Source organism: Eurosta solidaginis, chromosome 2 (assembly GCF_040869045.1).
Source record: "Eurosta solidaginis isolate ZX-2024a chromosome 2, ASM4086904v1, whole genome shotgun sequence".
In the NCBI taxonomy this organism is placed as follows: Eukaryota; Metazoa; Arthropoda; class Insecta; order Diptera; family Tephritidae; genus Eurosta; species Eurosta solidaginis.
The window spans coordinates 189057179-189070709 of record NC_090320.1 but is presented as its reverse complement, the minus strand read 5'-3'; the positions used below and the strand labels follow the sequence as shown (position 1 = coordinate 189070709).

General features: G+C 36.4%; 1 protein-coding gene across 1 annotated transcript in view; it reads left to right on the top strand.

The window, feature by feature from the left end:
* LOC137242495 (neuronal acetylcholine receptor subunit alpha-10-like) overlaps positions 1–13531 on the top strand; it is a 140710-nt gene that overhangs the window by 106638 nt on the left and 20541 nt on the right. Inside the window, exon 4 of the mRNA XM_067769782.1 lies at positions 7589–8147. Within this exon, the coding sequence (XP_067625883.1) occupies positions 7589–8147 (559 nt within the window). The remainder of the gene's footprint in view (positions 1–7588; positions 8148–13531) is intronic.

Below are 13531 nucleotides of genomic sequence, written 5' to 3'. Positions count from 1 at the left end.
AGAAAAATATAAATACAAATTTTTTAATTTTAAATAAAAATTGTTTTTATTTATTTTAAAAAGGTTTATTTGACAAAAAAAAGTAAGTATTTACATTGGAACAAGTTTCCCATGGATGGATGTGGTCATCGGCATGTATTTTGTAGTTTGTTGATATTCCCATGTACAAACATATGTGTAAGTATGTACATACAAACTTATACCCTAATAAAAAGGCAAATAAAATGTTTAATAATGGAAAATCATGAGTTCAATATTAAGATAACCTTCAGTTAACAATCTGCCCATGATCGGGTGGCCGAAAGGCCCGTTTTGCAGACAAGAAAAAAAAGGGGATGGGGCGGTACTACAAGTGCCCATCGACTCCTTTTTGTAGACGAGAAAAATGAGGGTTGGGGTTGGGGTTGGGCGGTACTACAGGTGTCCAACTGCTACTTTTCGTAGACGAGAAAAAAGAGGGGATGGGGGGATTGGGGAACAGTCGCTCGATTAGAAATCTATGGGACTCTTTTAAACGGCTCGGGTGAAGTCTAGGACTCATTAGAAATATGAGGAGACATTTAAAAATTTGCGGCACTTTAAAAATGTAGGGCCCCCCATTTAACGATCCTCTCCTGAAGGGCAAAGCTCTGCTAAAGCTAAAAGCTCTAAGCTTTCTCTTATACATCGGCCAGAACAGAAACAAAAAGCTCTAAGCTTAAGAGCGTGCGCTCCTAAAAGTAGGCAACGAAATTGTTTTGCTGTATATATATGTGTGTCGGTGTATATACTTTCCCTTGCACCATTTGAGCTGAAACCGGCATTTACATACTACTTTGCACAAATGATTGCCTACTTTTGGGAGTATCTCATTTATATGCATGTGTTTGTGCGTTCCTCTCCGCTGCTTGTATAGACATATGGGTAGACATAATGATTGATTTGTTGATGTGCATACAAGTCACTGCTTAGTATCGGCTTAGAGATGATAGTATCCCTTAGTGTTGCTAATATTCGTCACAATATCGATGAGGCGAATGCGTAACTATTAACTAAGAGAAAGAGGCTCACATATGTACATAGTATGTGCTCAGTGCACGGACTTTTATAAGAAAGAAGAAAAATGGCAGAAGTTAGTAGATTCCTTTTACAAGAAATAAATTTTAATTAAATGACTTGCCGTAAATGAAAATATTTATTAAACTGAAGAGTGGCCGAGATTGCTAAGGGATCTGTTTAAACGCCCTTAGATAATGTTAGTATTCATCTACTTCAGCGATGGACAAAACGGCTCGTACTTATGAACATGCTCCAACAATTTTTGCAGTGTGGATTTAACGATATACATATGCATGTGAGCTGAAGAAATATGAAAATTCCTCCATAATTTGAAATTTATAAATGAAAGCAGTTATGTTTATAATTAAACTGGTAAAATTAGTCGTTGTTTACGCGATTGGTACCTTTTTTTATTTGTAAACTGATACATTTCTTTCTAGGCTCACGGCAACACTGCCAAAAAATCTGAAAAGGGTTTCGTTTTCCCACGATTGTATACGAAACGCGCATTAGTACGTTTTTCTTCTACTACTTCCTCTAATGCTACTACTTTAAAAATACTTTTTTAAATACTTTTATGTATATATTGCAAAATGAATCGGCTTGCATATATGTAATTAAATATATGTGAAGGCGAAATGAATGTCAATAATGCGCTGCTTAACATAGAGTCGACTTCAATCTATGGTTATTACGTTTTTCGTATTTCTTGCCGAAAAATGTATGTTTTTGTTTTCGTACTATTGCAACTCAGTTTGGGAATTGGTTTTCGAGGTTGAGAGATAATATTTTCATTTCAGTTTTTTAGTGTTTCCGCAACTTCCTGCGATAAATATCGTTTGAGGCGGGGTGCACGATATTTCCAATGTATTTTTTTACTCCCCTAACACCCCAAAACATACAAACGTCTCACCTAGCACTCGCTGGCACTGAAACTGATTTAGGAGCCAAAAATAGGCCCATCCCTCATCTACCTCTTCAGCTTTTTGCTTTTGTAAAAATCAATATTCATTATCAATTGTTGAAACTAAAAAAAGAGGCTTTCGCAGCTGTTTTGCAATACAATTTATAAACAACGTTTCCTTTCAAAAACTTGTACGTAATTTGCCCGAAGTTTTTAATCTCGATAAATGAATAATATGAAATTTCTGTGGTGATAATATTGGTAGATTTTTGACATTTGGTGGTAGAAAATAAAAAACTACTAAACAGTTAATAAGTCCGTGCACTGTTGTACTGCTCGCAATTTTTGATCCCGTTATGGATCTAATTTGGATATGTAAAAAGAGTGGGCGCTTTAAGCAAACACTACTTTTGTTCTGAAAGCACCGTTGAGTACGAATTATCCAAAAGTTTGAATTTTACGTTAATTTGCTGATCTTGTTTATACAAACAAAATAGGCGTGAGGTGTAAAGCCGATTTGGTTCACCACATGTTTGCTTGAAGAGTTTATAGGCACATTTCTATATCGGTATTAAATCAACCGCCTTGAAATGTACCTTTCACTGACCAGCTTAAATTCAGAAATATCTGCAAAAAAATGTATTCCACCTTTTGTTTTCCAAAACCTAACTAAAGCTGGAGACATTGGTGCTTTATCGGTAACCGTATCGGTAACCTTTTAACAGCTGATTCGACCAACCTTATGAGCATCAATGCAATCGATTATTGGTGCCGCTAAGGTCGTAACCGTATCGTAGCCAACCAATTGGATTTTGGTTTACCGTCGTAACGATAAACAGCTGATTACGTTAGGGATACGGATACAGCGATACGACATACGGCACCAATGACTCCGGCTTAAAGTTTAAAACTTAAAACATATTTAGTGATATTCCAGTGAAGAAATTGTGGTAAATAGCTAATTCTCAATACGCTTTGTCTCCGAAACGGTCATTCTAACCGTTTGGAGATATGAACTACCGATTTGAAAACGAAGCAGAGTCGATCCGCTTCGTGTTTTCAAAGCGATTTGAAAAACTGCTGCATGAGTTTTGAGTGTAATCGCATTGTACCAAAGCGACGTAAGCGCGCGTATAAACATATGTAGTAAGCAATTGTTCGTTTTAATATTATATCGAAGCGTATTAATTAATTAAAAAATACTTTTCCTTAAAATTTTAGGTAGCCCAGTGAATTTTAGGTGAAAAAGCCCCGACATCGGAAAATTTTGCTTTTACGATATTTTTTTTCCAAGAATTGGCTAACGAAAAATAGGTGGGCTATTCTGGGCTAACCTTGGGCAAACGAACCACATTGAAAAAATAATCATTTTTTAACCTTTTTGATTTTAGGAGTTTTCAACTTGAAAACTTTATTTTCACGATAACACGAACCACATTGAAAAAACTATCATTTTTCAACTTTTTTTATTTTGGAGAGTTTTCATCTTGAAAATTTTGTTTTCACGATAATTTTTTTAAGGTGGGCTAACGAAAAAAAGGTTTGGCTATCCTGGGCTAACATTGGGCACACGAACCACATAGTTTTTATTTAAAAATTCGTATTTCGGGGTGCCAGCTTCACCCAACTTGGAATTTTGTTTTTCGGATACTTTTTTTCCCAGGGGTGGGCTAACAAAAAAAAGGTTGGACTATCCTGGGCTAACCTTGGACAAACGAACCACATTGAAAAAACAATCATATTTGAACTTTTTTATTTTGGAGAGTTTTCAACTTGAAAATTTTGTTTTCACGATAATTTTTTTTTCAAGGGTGGGCTAACGAAAAAAATGGTTGGGCTATCCTGGGCTAACCTTGGGCAAATAAACCCTGTATTTTTTTTAATATTCGCACTTTGGGGTGCCAGCTTCACGCAGCCCCCAAAACGTGTTGCCGTCATGCAGAAAAGTGAGCATGTTGCCACAGTAGCCCCTTGCATTTCTTGTTACATTGTTATATACACTCATACATGAATTGTACCCACATACATATGTGCATCTACAACAGCGGTCCTCATCAAAGTATGATATGTATGAGAAGGAAACAATTCCTTTCTCTTTCTAACACACTGCCCTTTGACACTTCGGTCAGTGTCAAACTATTGTGGAACTCAGTGGAACCTTGGTGGAACATGCGTTTGACACTGAACGAAGTGTCAAAATTACCGGTGTTGATGTCGTGGAAAGCGACGCAGGGAAACAAAAAAAGGATCGGAATATCAGATATGGGTTGCTGTGATGGTACATTTTTTTGAACGAATTTAGTATGAAAATGTAGTGCACCTATATGGGTCCTACAGAAAATTATACAAAAGTCTTGAATTGGGGTATCTGAGGACGCGTAGTTATTCCGGTATTAAGAATACAAACACGGGTGCTAAGTTTTTCTACCCGTTCAAAAGTTCTCCGCGAAAAACAGTTTGAAACCGAGGTCGACTGCAATAACCCGTCCAAAAATGTGGAAAGAGAAATGAAAAGACGCGTTTTGTTCTGTTATCAATAGTCCAAAGGCGAAAAATTATTCGAATTATTGGAAGCGAGGAAAAAACGCGTCTACTAATACTCTCCCGACGGTTTTGGTCGTGGTTTAGCAATCGCCGCGGTAATAGAGTATCACATTTTGTTAATTAAAATTTTCCAAAACGTATAGATTTTAAAGAGAGATGTAATTAAGTGCTCGTTTGAAAGTAAATAAGGATATTTCTTTGTAATTTTACAATAAAAATTTTACGCAGTTTTCTTGGACCTAAGAAGTACAACAGTGCCAAATAGCATCCACAAAAAAAAAACCAATAAGAACAAGCATTATATCAGGTGAGCGTGGTTGTGTATGTGTGTGCTGCTACATATCCTACTTGTAGACCTGTACTATGGTCAAAGAGGATAAATATAATAAGAGCCGTCACTCGTTATTTTTTAGGCATTTACTCGATGTAAACTGTGAGGTAGTCGCTACTTTTGTTTTATGAGGGACATTATTGAATTGCCTCCCATTTATCCATGCGGTGTTGTCACTTTATGCAGACGTGTTTTTTGGAAAGAGAATTAAATAATTAATTAAATACAGTCGGAAAAATAAACACAAATACCTCATGAAAATGTATAGAAGACATTTATAAACATCTCGCCCAAAAAAAAAGTAGCGACTACCTCACAGTTTACATCGAGTAAATGCCTAAAAAATAACGAGTGACGGCTCTTATTATATTTATCCTCTTTGCTATGGTCCTCATTTAGTGAAATAATTATTGGAGTCACTTCACACGTATTATTATAGGTCCGACACATAAGCCATTTTTCATATAGATGAGTTTTACACATGCTTATGCATTATGAGTAGATTGCATGTATTTTTTATGGAGAATAGTAGAATGAGCGACACTAGCGCCATCTGATATTGGAAAGTAGCCAACTCTCCAATTTTGTTCCAAGCAAACCATAAGAAGAAGAATTTGACATTTTCTTTGGCTAAGGGTGTTGGCACACTTTGCAAGTGAAATTGTTTTTCCACTGGTTGGTAAATTTTCTAACATTTTTCACAATTAAAAACTGCAATATAACAATCGAATACGACAAAAAATATGTTAGCAAGTATTTTTGTTGTATAGGGAGAATTTTTACAACAGTGCTTCGCGAAATTCTGTATGTGAATGGGTTCTGAAAAAATTTGAAGAATCGGCAGCTCTTATATTGAATACGTTTTCTTTAGGGTGGAATGGAGCTTGAATACAAATCCACTATAGGAGCTTATTTAAATATCTTAATTTTTGATTTTATGGTTCCTTAAGGCCCTGGCATACTTGCCATACCATACAAAACAGCTGATCCAACTGACCATAGCCAAATTTGTTTTTGGCTTTTCGCTATATCCATAACCCACAAATATATAACTTGAATTCATTCACTTTTTTATTTATTGTTTTATCTTTTATTTTTGTTCTGGATAAGTTTTAACTACGTGCCTTTGTTTAAGTTAAATATTCTAAAGACATAGTTTGAATTTTTTATCCTAAAGGGGGGTTTTTCAAAGCAAAATAAGGTGGCTCAACCCGCAGCCAATACCTTAGAGCCCCCAGTGCTCGCCCCAATGAATACATACAAGGTGTAACAGGCGCATAGCGATCTCTCTCTAAATAAAATAATATACAGCCCACTTAAATAACAAATAATATAACAACAAAAAAACTATTCGCCCGTCAAATCACCAAAAGCTAAGACAGACTTTTCATTTTTGCAAATTTGTTAGTAATTTTTTGCGTTTTTGTTTTTTTTTTTTACTGTCACATTTTTTAATTTAAGATACCCAAAATCGATGCCAATAAAGTTAATTAAAAATATATTTATGACTGGGCGCATAGTCATATGAGAAATGCGCTGGCCTTTAACTCCATGCAGGCCGATCTGTATAACAGATTCAACAGTTCTCAACAACTTACTTTAAGGCCGCGGCACATTTTTCATAAAGATGCGTTTAACACAAGCTTATACATTCCAGTACCATCACAACAATCAACTAAGATGCTGACTTTATAAATATGAAGGAACTTCAGACTTAGCACTTGAAGTTTATTTCGCTTTGCTCATTCACATACAAAATATTGCGAAACACTTTTATAAACATTTTCCCTATACAACAAAAAATACTTGCTAACATATTTGTGTCGTATTCATTTGTTCTATTGCATTTTTCAATAGCGAAAAATGTTAGAAAAGTTACAAGCGAGTGGGAAAAATAATTTCACTTGAAAAGTGTGCCAGCACCCTTAGCCAAAGCAAATATCAAATTCTTCTTCTTATGCTTTGCTTGAAACAAAATTTGAGAGTTGGTTACTTTTTCATATCAGATGGCGCCGTGTCGCCCAATCTGCCGTTCTCCATAAAAATACGTGCAATCTACTCATAATGCATAAGTTTGAGTTAAACGCATCTATATGAAAAACTGCTTATGTGACGGCGCTTTTAAAGCGAGAAAAGGAGTGAGTATCTCTTTTTGATTAGTCGAGTTGCAAAGCTATCCATGAGAATATGAATTACTCTTTACCTCTGTAAAATTTTAAATATTGTAACGAATTTAGGGAAATTCCGCTTATTCCAAACCTTCTTCTAACGTTCGAATCGCTAAACTGTTGAATAAATAACTCCAATATTCTCTATTGCAAAATGGGCTTTATTAGACTACTTTGATAGTACTTCACAATAACACTTATACTTCACAACTAATAGCGTGCTTAAATCAAACTGATTACTGACTACTCAGCTTTCGCTGCCGTTATACTCTCTGTTGTCTCGTCCACCCATTTCTTCTAAGGCCTAGTAACTTCTCGAAATTCATGCTTGGTCACCATCCATATATGTACATGTATTTGTAGTTTATAGTCTCTCGCATAGGCATATGCGTGTGTATATGTGAGTACTACTTTGGCTGATGATGACATGCGTTTGTGAGTATCTCTCCGTTGCCTTGTATGTATGTGTGTAGATGATGATGTTTACGTACATACTGCTTAGTATCGGCTTAGTGATGGTAGTATCGCTTAGTGATACTAATATTCGTCACAATATGTTTATTAGTTGTGAATTATAGTAACGATATGTATTTATATGTGTAGGTTTACAATAATGCACCTGATAAATTTCTTCGAATGCATCATAATGGAATCGTGATATTGGAACACACTGGTATGGTTCTCTGGAGTGATAACGTCGAAATAAATATGTTTTGTACAACCCTAATGAATGATTGGCCACATGACAAACACGAATGTAAATTGAGTTTAGGTTCTTGGACATATGATGGTTTTGAATTGGACTTTATGAATAATACAAATCCGAATGGAACAATTTACTTTGATGAAATCGATATGACAAGTATGGAATATAATATAATTGAATTTGGGGTAGAACGTGTTGCAACTGTGTATTCTTGTTGTGCCGAACCATATATAACAATGGACTATCATTTGACGTTTGAGCGACGTTGTGCATATGTTATCGTCTTTCGGATGCTCACACTAACCGTCGTAATTCTCTCATTGCTAGCATTACGCATCGAAACAAGTTATCGGAACAGAATTTGCATCAACGGCCTAAATCTTATAGTCATAGCAATGATATTGATATATTTTGCAAATAATATTGGAAAATTTTCGCGGAATACACCTTTAATAGGTAAGTTAATTAATTGATCTTTAAATTTAAAAATATTTACATCAGTATATACATTGGCGGCCGCCGTTGTGTGGTGGTATCGTGCTCTGCCTCCCACACCTGGGTTCAACTCCCGGGAAAATTAGCACCATAAAGTTGGAAACAAGTTTTTTCAATTAGAAAAAAAGTTCTAATCGGGGTCGCCCCTCGGAAGTGATTTGGCAAACACTCCGAGTGCATTTCCGCCATGAAAGGCTTCTCAGTGAAAAATCATTAGCCTTGCAAATGCCGGTTGGAGACGACATAAAACATGTAGGGACGTACAATTTGCAGGGAAAATTAAAAGGAACACGACACAAATTGGGAGAGAAGCTCGGCATTTTCGGAGATTATCGCGCCTTAGATTTTTTATATGCATTAGGGTTGTCTCTATTAATCAAGTAACCGATTTTTCCAGTTTATTTTCATATGGTAATACCAAATCTCAAATATATCCCTGTTAAATAAGTTGGTGAAGAAAAGGGGAGTGCCACGAAATCCCCAAAAAAAAATACCGAAACACAAATTCCCCAAAGAAAAAAAAAATACCCGAACACATAATCCCCAAATTCAAAATCCCCAAAATCAAAATCCCCAAACACAAAATCCCAGTGCTATGATAAACATCATGACCGTGTAAAAAATAGCAATATTTCTTTCCTCTTTCATTCATATTTATGTATCTATAACTATATATTCACGTTTTGGCAATACATATTTTTACTTATCCATATATAAGACTGCTAGTTGCTCTAATTCGAACAAGCTAACAGAAGCGTGTGCTACGCAGAAGGACATCACCGTGTCGGTAGACACGGTTATACCACACACCCGGACTTGGCATTGCGTAGCCCAGGGTTATTTTTTATAAGCGCGGCCGAAGGCCGCCTATGCAGAAAGTTGGTATGGATTATTAGCCTTTTTTGGTCGCGGCGATTTTAAACCTAATTTGAATTTATTTCACACATAAAATGGGGATTTTGTGTTGGGGATTATCAGTTTGGGGATTTTGATTTTGAGGATTTTGATTTTGTGGATTTTGATTTAGGGATTTTTTTTTTGGGGATTTTGATTTTGAGGATAACGTGGTAGACCCGGTGAAAAGTTCATATAAAAAACGCTCAAGAAAATTTTTGTTTGTCAAGTAGTAGATATCCACCACTCAAGGAAACTCATGTTTTCTGCTACCAATTTCTAACATTTTTTTAAGAATAAGTTCCTGTAAGAACACAGCGCCCGTAATTGTGAGTTTCTTGACTGGAAGCACAAGTGTTATTTTGCTTTTGTTGAGTTTACTCTCTTCTACTTATGCACATTTTAAATAAATTTTGACAAATTGTCTTTCTGCATTGCTTTCTTGCATAGAAAATACATATTTTCAAAAAAAGGCAAAATAAAAAATACATCAGGGTTTTTTTGTATCTGGATACCGCACTTAAGATATAGACATATTAGTCAACTGTGATGCACAATCAAACATGATGGATGGTAACAGTTGCATAAACATCATATTTGATGTATCAACATGTCACCGTTGAATAAACATACTAGTTGATTTATAATAAACATAGTTTACCCGAAGTACATTAATTTTAGTTCTTACACTTAATAATAATAAAAAACAAGTAAAGAAGGCTAAGTTCGGGTGTAACCGAACATTACATACTCAGTTGAGAGCTGTGGAGACAAAATAAGGGAAAATCACCATGTAGGAAAATGAACCTAGGGTAACCATGGAATGTGTTTGTATGACATGTGTATCAAATGGAAGGTATTAAAGAGTATTTTAAGAGGTAGTGGGCCATAGTTCTATAGATGGACGCCATTTAGGGATATCGCCATAAAGGTGGACCCGGGCTGACTCTAGAATTTGTTTGTACGATATGGGTATCAAATGAAAGGTGTTAACGAGTATTTTAAAAGGGCGTGGGCCTCAGTTCTATAGGTGGGCGCCTTTTCGAGATATCGCCATAAAGATGGACCAGGGCTGACTCTAGAATTTGTTTGTACGATATGGGTATCAAATGAAAGATGCTAATGAGTATTTTAAAAGGGAGTGGGCCTTAGTTCTATAGGTGGCCCCTTTTCGAGATATCGCCATAAACGTGGACCAGGGGTGACTCTAGAATGCGTTTGTACAATATAGTATCAAACGAAAGGTTTTAATGAGTATTTTAAAGGGGAGTGGGCCTTAGTTCTATGGGTGGAAGCCTTTTCGAGATATCGTCATAAAGGTGGACCAGGGGTGACCTTAGAATTTGTTTGTACGATATGGGTATCAAATGAAAGGCGCTAATGAGTATTTTAAAAGGGAGTGGGCCTTAGTTCTATAGGTGGACGCCTTTCCGCGATATCGCCATAAACGTGGATCAGGGGTGACTCTAGAATGCGTTTGTACAATATGGGTATCAAATGAAAGGTGTTAATGAGTGGGCCTTAGTTCTATAGGTGGAAGCCTTTTCGAGATATCGTCATAAAGGTGGACCAGGGGTGACCTTAGAATTTGTTTGTACGATATGGGTATCAAATGAAAGGCGCTAATGAGTATTTTAAAAGGGAGTGGGCCTCAGTTCTATAGGTGGGCGCCTTTTCGAGATATCGCCATAAAGGTGGACCAGGGGTGACTCTAGAATGTTTTTGTACGATATGGGTATCAAATGAAAAGTGTTAATGAGTATTTTAAAAGGGAGTGGGCCTTTTCGAGATATCGCCATAAAGGTGGGCCAGGGGTGACTCTAGAATTTGTTTGTACGATATGGGTATCAAATGAAAGGTGTTAATGAGTATTTTAAAAGGGAGTGGGTCTTAGTTCTACAGGTGGACGCCTTTTCGCGATATCGCCATAAAGGTGGGCCAGGGGTGACTCTAGAATTTTTTTGTACGATATGGGTATCAAATGAAAGGTTTTAATAATTATTTTAAAAGGAGGTGGGCCTTAGTTCTATAAGTGGACGCCTTTTCGAGATATCGCCATAAACGTGGACCAGGGGTGACTCTAGAATGCGTTTGTACAATATGTGTATCAAACGAAAGGTGATAATGAGTATTTTAAAACGGAGTGGGCCTTAGTTCTATGGGTGGACGCCTTTTCGAGATATCGCCATAAAGGTGGACCAGGGGTGATTCTAGAATTTGTTTGTACGATATGGGTATCAAATGAAAGGTGTTAATAAGTATTTTAAAAGGGAGTGGGTCTTAGTTCTATAAGTGGACGCCTTTTCGAGATATCGCCATAAACCTGGACCAGGGGTGACTCTAGAATGCGTGTGTACAATATGGGTATCAAACGAAAGGTGTTAATTAGTATTTTAAAACGGAGTGGGCCTTAGTTCTATGGGTGGACGCCTTTTCGAGATATCGCCATAAAGGTGGACCAGGGGTGACTCTAGAATTTGTTTGTATGATATGTGTATCAAATGAAAGGTGTTAGTGAGTATTTTAATAGGGAGTGGGCCTTAGTTCTTCCGAGATATTGCCATAAAGGTGGACCAGGGGTGATTCTAGAATTTGTTTGTACGATATGGGTATCAAATGAAAGGTGTTAGTGAGTATTTTAAAAGGAAGTGTGCCTTAGTTCTTTCGAGATATCGCCATAAACGTGGACCAGGGGTGACTCTAGAATGTGTTTGTACAATATGGGTATCAAATGAAAGATGATAATGAGTATTTTAAAAGGGAATGCGCCTTAGTTCGAAAAGTGGACGCCTTTTCGAGATATCGCCATAAACGTGGACCAGGGGTGACTCTAGAATGCGTTTGTACAATATGGGTATGAAACGAAAGATGTTAATGAGTATTTTAAAAGGGAATGCGCCTTAGTTCGATAAGTGGACGCCTTTTCGAGATATCACCATAAAGGTGGACCAGGGGTGACTCTAGAATTTGTTTGTACGATATGGATATCAAATTAAAGGTATTAATGAGGGTTTTGAAAGGGAGTGGTGGTAGTTGTATATGTGAAGGCGTTTTCGAGATATCGACCAAAATGTGGACCAGGGTAATCCAGAACATCATCTGTCGGGTATCGCTAATTTATTTATATATGTAATACCATGAACCGTATTCCTTCCAAGATTCCAAGGGCTTTTGATTTCGGCTTGCAGAACTTTTTCATTTTGTTCTACTTAATATGGTAGGTGTCACACCCATTTTACAAATTTTTTTCTAAAGTTATATTTTGCGTCAATAGGCCAATCCAATTACCATGTTTCATCCCTTTTTTGGTTTTTGTGATATATACATATGGCATTTTTTTATTTTTCGTAATTTTCGTTATCGAAAAAGTGGGCGTGGTCATAGTCGGATTTCGGCCATTTTTTACACCAATACAAAGTGAGTTCAGATAAGTACGTGAACTGAGTTTAGTAAAGATATATCGATTTTTGCTCAAGTTATCGTGTTAACGGCCGAGCGAAAGGACAGACGGTCGACTGTGTATAAAAACTGGGCGTGGCTTTAACCGATTTCACCATTTTTCACAGAAAACAGTTATCGTCCTAGAATCTAAGCCTCTACCAAATTTCACAAGGATTGGTAAATTTTTTGTTCGACTTATGGCATTAAAAGTATCCTAGACAAATTAAACGAAAAAGGGCAGAGCCACGCCCATTTTGAAATTTTATTTTATTTTTGTATTTTGATGCACCTTATCATTACTGGAGTTGAATGTTGACATAATTTACTTATATACTGTAAAGATATTAACTTTTCTTTTAAAATTTGACTTAAACAAAATTTTTTTTAAAAAGTGGGCGTGGTCGTTCTCCGATTTTGCTAATTTTTATTAAACATACGTATAGTAATAAGTGTAATATTCATGCCAAATTTCATCATGATATCTTCAACGACTGCCAAATTACAGCTTGCAAAACTTCTAAATTACCTTCTTTTAAAAGTGGGCGGTGCCGCGCTCATTGTCCAAAGTTTTACTAGTTTTTTATTCTGCGTCATAAGTTCAACTCACCTACCAAGTTTCATCGCTTTATCCGTATTTGGTAATGAATTATCGCACTTTTTCGATTTTTCGAAATATTCGATATCAGTGGGCGTGGTTATAGTCCGATATCGTTCATTTTAAATAGCGATCTGAGATGAGTGCCCAGGAACCTACATACCAAATTTCATCAAGATAACTCAAACTTTACTCAAGTTATTGTGTTAACGGACGGACGGACGGACGGACATGGCTCAATCGAATTTTTTTCGACAGTCTATATCTATCTCGATTCCTTTATACCTGTACAACCATTTGTTATCCAATCAAAGTTAATATACTCTGTGAGCTCTGCTCAACTGAGTATAAAAATCTCAAGATACAACGCATTAACACCGACTTCTTTAAATAGAAAAATAAAAACAAGTTATGG